This window comes from Gavialis gangeticus, unplaced genomic scaffold, assembly GCF_001723915.1.
Source record: "Gavialis gangeticus isolate Ggan-Ray unplaced genomic scaffold, GavGan_comp1, whole genome shotgun sequence".
Classification (NCBI taxonomy): Eukaryota; Metazoa; Chordata; order Crocodylia; family Gavialidae; genus Gavialis; species Gavialis gangeticus.
In genome coordinates this window covers 169,845,353-169,852,966 of record NW_017729022.1, presented here as the reverse complement: position 1 = coordinate 169,852,966, position 7,614 = coordinate 169,845,353, and the positions used below count along the sequence as shown (strand labels likewise).

Genomic DNA, 7,614 nt, shown 5'->3' with positions numbered 1-7,614 from the left:
ACTCTTCCCCCTCAAGTCTGATAAAAGGTTAAATTAATCAGTTATAAGAACCTGATTTATCAGTTTATTATGGTGTCAGCTAGGAACGTAAAAAAAACCCTCAATTTAATATCCACACAAAAAAGTAAAGAACTGAAACTCCAAAGCAGTCTACCTACTTCATGCTTTGTTGACTCATTCCTTGGCTACTTCAAATTTCTTCCACTCTCTACCAACCTGTAATAAAGTAGCAAGAGGTCAAACTATTTCAAAAGCTGTTTTGTTTCATTTTCAAGATATTGGAATTTGTGTGTAAATTAAAAACGTATGCTACCCCAGAAGGAAGCATACAGCTATCATCCTCCAACTTGTCCTTCTTCTACTTCACGATTCTACAGATTAGAATGTATATAAAATTATAAAAGTGTTTGACACTGACTCAGATCAATGAGAGATCTCCTATCTCCATGTATTACACCAGGAGGCCTAAATAAGCGTTGCAGGCATTTCTATGGGGACCAGACAACACAAAGTTAGTTTTATGTAGCTCAAGTCTTTTTTGGATCTGGGCCTTCATCCTTTATAGTCTAAAGGGAAAAAAATTAAAGATTTGGGTGCAAAAAGCACTTTGGCAGACAACACATTTTCAAGGAACTTGCACCCTACATGATCCAATTAAAGATAATGGACCTTAGAGAGTGCCAAGGAATGCAACATACAGAACCTTGTATCTGAAGAAATTACAAAGAAAACTTATTTCAGGTACTGCGCTTCAAGAAAGATTATTCACCAGTAAGAGCAAAGAAAGCATCTTCTACTCAAAATGCATCTTCTTTCATTTTATTATTTTGTAGACAGGGTCTCCAACTTGAATTGTTCCAGTCTTATCAACACCAAAATACCACCCAAACAGAGGACTGGATTTGTATAAGTATTGTTCAGATGGACCACACAGACGGTAACTGCAGAGAGAAGAAGAATGTTATCAGCTGTGATAAATTAAAGTATGGTTTCAAGAAGTGAAGTTTCCATCTTATAGTGTTCGATGAAATACAGCAGTTAAACATATATAGGTACTCAGATTCTGTGTATGTTTCAAATTATGAAATAAGGTTCCTTCAGAAGTACCCTATACAATGTTTAATGTTCTTGTTTTGACACAGCTGTACTAGCATCCTTTATTCTAAGTTAGTAAATCACCATTTCTTATACTGTCTAATCTCAACTCTCAGCACGTTCTACCATTTACCAGAATACTCATGTAGAGTCAAACTCCAAAGAAAAACATAGTATGAAAATAGTCTAACCATTACACACAAACAACCCTATAATAAGGGAAGTGGAAGAAAATAAAAGGTATAGAAACATTTGAGGCCCATAATTTCAAAGGATTACAAAGAGTAAAGATTTTGGTTTAAGATTTTTTTTTAATATTAAAGTACAGCATCTGGAAACAGTAGACCACTGACTAAAAAGTTATGTGAATTACAATACAATGTAGGGTGAATACTAAAGTGAGCGAGTTCAGTGAGATTCCTGGTGTGCCTAAAGTATCTCTCTTATATAAGTATTTGCAAGATCTGTTCAAGTACCAATACACTTTCAGTGCATCTGAATGGATGGAGGAAGCTTATTTAGTTTTACAGACAGATCCAACATTTAAATCCTCTGTCCAGCACACCGACATAGGAAAGAAGGTTACTAAGGACCAAATCCAATACACATTCTGCACATATGCTTAACTGAACTATTATGAAGTAAATTATTTGTGGCAGTAACTTTAGACATACACATAGGCAATTACAAGACTGGGGCCTGATGGTATACCAATTTACATCAAGAAAGCATTATTTTATAGGGCCACGTTTACAGAACACTTGATCTCCCATTTTGGTCACCTTCATAGACAAGAGCTAACCTGCTGTTAATGAAACAATTAATGGAATGGAAAAGCTTGCATACAAAAGGAAAGGTATTTATACCTGAAAGCTTGCTAAGAATTTTTCCAGCTATTTGAGGTGGTCTAATAAACAATCTAGTAAAAGATATCAGATTTACCCAAAGAACCTCGGCTGATTATATTCAGACACACATGCAACGTATATGCATTATGCATGAAAAACCCCTAAGCATCTAAGCACACACCATATACAGGTAGATTGCAAAACCTTACTTCTGCCCCTTGTCTATATGTATTATGCAAATACATATATGTATATATTTACATTTATATCTCAAAAAGGACTCAGTCTCATCCAGTACATTCTAGGGATCAAGTTGGAAAGTGGATAGTGAATAAAACAAGAAATTTGCAGGGGAAGTGATGATAGTCTCATTGTTAAGGTGGTTGGATATTAGCAGACTGGGTTTTCCCCCGCCACTGAATTCCTAGTGATATATTTCTCATTTCTGGGTAGAAAACAGGGCAGGCTGGCACTTGTTCAGAGAAGCATAAGCATTCATAGGCTGTAGCCTTCTTCCTTAAATGCTATGAATGGACTTTCAGAGAGGAAGAGGAAAGGATCAAACAGAAAGCAATAAAGTAATTTAAATTTAAATGGCAGGAAAAGGGAAAGGAAATGATGAGGTACTGCTGAGAAGCAAAAGTAAGTTGAAGAAATCAAAGGGGAGGATTTACACAGGTAGCCTAGGTAATGAGATAAGAATCCGTGGTCTCAGTTTATTTTAAACCACACTTAACACAGTGCAGTCTGCAGATGATTTCTTGTTCCGCAATTTTACCTTCAAGTTGGCTTTTAAAGTTTTGTTGTTTAAGAACAGCTGATGTCAGTGATGGAACATCCAGAGAGACTGAAGTGTTCTGCCATGGGCTTTTGTGTGACTGACTTCTTGATCTGTGCTGATGAGCAGGCACTGCTGGCATGTGGGTACATTGCAAGGCCTGGTGCCATGGTGAGAATAGGAGTTAAGTAGTCTGTTGCTGGAATGATGCTGATTGGGGCACTACCTGTAAGCCAGGACAGACTTGCACCCCAAAGCTACCTTGAAATAGTTATTTCTTTCCAAGAGGGAGGGGTTTAAGGTCGTTAATGATGTGTCCAAGGTGTTCAAGCTGGGGACTGTAGGTGACAACAAGGATTCTGTTGCCTTTGTTACAGGGTTGGTATTGTAGCTGGTTGAAGCGGGGTCTGAGTCTGGCTGTATTGATTTGAGTGGCTATAGTTTTGGGATTGCATTGTAAGTATAAGAATCCCTGCTCTAGCTCCTTATGGTGTGCATCCCAGCTGAGGAGATCAGAGCAGATACAGTTGAAATGTAGAACTTTGCTGTGTAGATGATGAATCTAGTGGTGTGCTTAGGATGACAGCTAGTGGCGTGGATGTAGCTGTATCAGTCAGTTAATTTCTAATACAATGTGGTGGTGATGTGACTACTGTAAAGTTTCATAGCGGCGTCCAAGAAATGAAGATTCTGGGTTGAGTAGTCAAAAGTAAGTTTGATAGATAGGTGGAAGTTGTTAAAACCCTGGTGAAATTTATCTAGAGATTCCTTCCCATGACATGATAAAGATGTCATCGATGTACCTTAGGGATACTAGGCATGAGAGGACACCCAAGGAGGAAACAGATTTCAAGGTTTGTCCTAAATATATTGGCATACTAGGGGGGCCATGCATGTGCTCATGGCAGGGTTGTTTACTTGTAGGTACATGGAGTCTCCAAGTCTGAAATAGCTGTGTGCAAGGAAAAAATGGGACAGTAAAATGGAAACAAAAGCAGTGCCAATGTGTGGATTAATGCTTTTTAAGGCTTGTAATCCATTCTCACAGGGGGATGCTGGTGTACAGAGATGAGACATCATGGTAGTTATTACGGTGCTTGCTGCATGCTTGTCAACGCAGCCTAGTTTATTTAGGAAGTTTGCTGGCAGCTCCAGAGGCACATGGGAGTAGGATAGACTAAATGGAGCCAGAAACTCCCTCTGTAATGGTTCCAACACCAGAGACAATGGGCCATCTCGGGTTGTCACACTGGTGGATCTTGAATAACAAGTAAAAAGGTGCCTGGTCTAGGTTCCTGAGAGCCCAGGAAAAAATATCCTTTTCTGTGTTTCTGGAGGTAGCATCTTTAAGAGCTTGCATAGTTCCCTCTGGTATTGTTCTGTAAAACTCAGGGTTGGAATGTTCTCTCTCAGTTTCCTGTGTGTATGCTATTTTGTCCATAATATCAACCAGCTTATATGTTACAACTTCAGGGTGGGCACAAACATGGAAACAATTTATGTACGGGACAGAGTGGGGCTAGAACCCTCAGGTGGAGACGTCCTTCATCTTGTGCTGCACAAAGGTCAAGTCTGTGATAGCTTGATCATTGTGTAGCTCTGGGTCACAGAATTATTCCTTTAAAGGCAGTAGAAAAAAGCCTTGAGATCCCCATACAGCTGTACCTTCTTGAATTGTGTAGCAGGGAAAAAGGAGTGACCACAAGACAGTGCAGACATTCAGCAGGGCTAAGAGTTTTGTTGGACAGGTTGATAACATTGCTGCAGATTGCTGTGGGAGCATTTAAGTTTGGAAAGTTTTGTTTACTTCATCTTCTTTATGAAGGCTTCCAGTCTCAGTCTCCTTGGCCACCTACTCTTATCCCAAGTACTGCCACCCTGCTACTCCCAGCTCCACTTTTTCTCTCCCCCAGCATTAACCTCCATGGCCCAGTTTTTTCCTCCCCCACTCTGAGACATACTCAGCATTGAAAAATTCAGCCCATACTATTCAAATTTAGCAAAGCTATAAGCAACTTAAAATGGGATTTTACAACAGGAAATGTTTGACAATCTTAATAATAGGTGATGCTACCCGTCTGACCCATATTATTCATACTCTTGGGTTGAGGAAGGGGAGAGAAAATGTGGAAGAGGGGGAAGACAGAACCAGGAAGTAGTATAACTGAGTGCAAAGGCATCAGCTCCAAGTACTGCCTATGCGTGGGAGCATGAAAGCAGGTGTGGTTGCTGCTGCTCCAGCAGCAACTGGCCATACTGCCAGCTCTGCCCCATGTATCGTAGCTGCCCCACATGTGGAACTGCCCTGTTATGCCTCTGCATCGAGTCCTCTTTTCAATACAATGCGCCTGTGCAGGACAAGATAGGACTGAGCCAAACGTAGACACCTTTAGGAGTGCACAATGGCATGCAGCATGTATTTCAAAATTTATTTTTTTTAAATGTTACTGGCTTACTGGCAATCATCCATATCTGCCTTGCTAACACAAGCAAAAGATGAGAAGCACTAACATATTTTTACTACCTTTTCAGTGTTTCCAGCGGTTCTTTCCTGTCCATGATCCCAGTTTTTGGATCAATAGTTGTTAAAAGACACCTGAAGAGACACATAATATAATGTTAGACCACAGAAGTTTTTTTTAACATTTTTTTCTTCCAGTATCTTCCTCAACATTTACCTGGGGCAACCCATCGTCCCTTTCATTTCCACACTACCAATGCAGATTTCATCCCAGGAATCCTAAGGGAAACAAGCATTGATTCAATATGTACCAGACATACTGGCACTTAACCATTTTCCAGGACTTGATTCTAAGCATAGTTATTACTATAAAAATAAGCATTATTTTACAGCATCATATTTTCTTACATTCCCTAAATAATAGTGTCACAAATAGGCTATTATTTTTTTATTAAAATACGTTATCAATGCATTTATCCGCCACAAAGCATTTCTATCATATAACATATTGATCTTCTATCTATTAAGACAAAACAATTAAAGCAGATTTGCATCAGTTAGCAGGTCAGTCGGATCCCTAGAAGAGGTTACACTTAAGGCATGATTACCCAGTTAATCAAGTCTTAAATAGTAACTCAGCTAAATGTTCATGCAAGTAATGGCATGATAATATGAGAAATAAGCCACAAAACTATTCCAAAAACTATGTAATAATTTTGTGGTTGATTTCCATTGCACCTTAAATTGATTGTGGGGCAAGGTCCCTACCATGCAGCCTGATGCCAGGTGCATGGTGGGCCTCTGGACCCCAGTGCAGTCCTGAGGTTGGGATCAACAGTCAGCTGATTGTCAGTTCCAGACCCAGGACTTCACTGGAGTCTTGAACCAGCTTTGGTGTGGTCCCAAGGCTGAGACCAACAATCACCTGACTGGCAGTCCCAACCCTGGGACCACAATGGCTCACCAGGCATCTAGTTTTCTACTGCCTGGAATTATGATCCTGGGCTCCCCTGAACTGGCAAGTAATAATGGCATGATTAAGATCTGATCCATGATCCCAAATTAGGCATCCTGCCATGCACATGTGGCATGGCAAGAGGTGTGATTGCTGAGACTGGGGAATAGATCCCATTGCACCATTATGTGAACGTGTGCCAAAGGTCTTGGATGAATTACTAAATTGCTTCACTAAAAGGTAACAGATTGGTCATATAAAGCTTACCAGTGTTACAGAAAGTCAATTTCTACAGAAATATATTTAAGATAATATCAAACAAAAGTAAGTTCATGAAAAACTAAGGTTGATTTTCACTTATTGTTCTCAGAATAGTCATAACTAGTCCCTGATTTGCACATATAAAATAGTATTGGGCCTCAATCCTGTATACTTATCCATAATAGTGTAAGCCATACACAATGGTAAAGTTAAGTGCATGTGTAAGGGGTTGCTAAATTTGGGCCTTATTTTACTACTCTACATTAAATACAAAAATATTAAATTCATTCCAAGACAAAAAATTCCAAAATGCAAGGTCCCTTAATAATATTTCTGGGTGTTTAAATGTTCTTTTCTGGTAGCACAAATTCATTTTGAATATAGTTAGACCTGGGTCAATTATTCATTATGAATAAATTAACTGATAACTCTAGCCATTTTTTAAACTATAAATCAATCCAGCCCCTTGAAATAGTCTGTTGCACAAACTATTTGGTAAATATTTGAGAATAACAACATTAAATTCATGACATCTTCAGGGAAACAAATTCAAATAAATGTTAACAAGCATGCTTTCTGCATCCTTTAACCAGCTCTATATACAGCAAAGTACATCACTGGAGTCATAGAATCATAGAATCATAGAAGCATGGTCGGAAGGGACCATGTAGATCTTCAAGTCCGACCCCCAGCTTGGGCGCGAGAAAAGACTGGACTCAAATGACTCCAGCCAGGTAGGCATCAAGCCTCTTCTTAAAGATCCCCAGGGTAGGAGCCAGCACCACTTCACTTGGAAGTTGGTTCCAGCTCCTAGCCGCCCTAACTGTGAAGTAGTTCTTGCAGATGTCTAATCTAAACCTACTCTCCAATAATTTGTGTCCATTATTCCTTGTCATGCCAGGGGGTGCTAGGGGAAACAGTGTCTCCCCCAAACCCTTCTGGTCCCCCCTAGTGAGTTTATAGGCAGTCGCCACGTCCCCCCTCAGCCTTCTCTTGTGAAGGCTGAACAGGTTTAGGTCCCGCAGTCTCTCATTGTAGGGTCTGCCCTGTTGTCCCTGGATCATGCGGGTGGCCCTCCTCTGGACTCTTTCAATGTTGTCCACATCCCTCCTGAAATGGGGCACACAGAACTGGACTCAGTACTCCAGCTGTGGCCTGACCAGCATCGCATAGAGGGAGAGGATCACCTCCCTGGCTCTACTTGAGATGCACCTGT

General features: G+C 40.1%; 1 protein-coding gene across 1 annotated transcript in view; it reads right to left on the bottom strand.

Moving 5' to 3' along the window:
• Positions 1 to 713: 713 nt before the first annotated feature.
• The window catches only part of MARC1 (mitochondrial amidoxime reducing component 1), a 21,595-nt gene continuing 14,694 nt past the window's right edge, over positions 714 to 7,614 (bottom strand). Inside the window, exons 5-7 of the mRNA XM_019516479.1 lie at positions 5,400 to 5,461; positions 5,246 to 5,317; positions 714 to 941 (exon numbers count right to left, since the gene is read on the bottom strand). Of these exons, the coding sequence (XP_019372024.1) occupies positions 815 to 941; positions 5,246 to 5,317; positions 5,400 to 5,461 (261 nt within the window). The 3' untranslated portion in view covers positions 714 to 814. The remainder of the gene's footprint in view (positions 942 to 5,245; positions 5,318 to 5,399; positions 5,462 to 7,614) is intronic.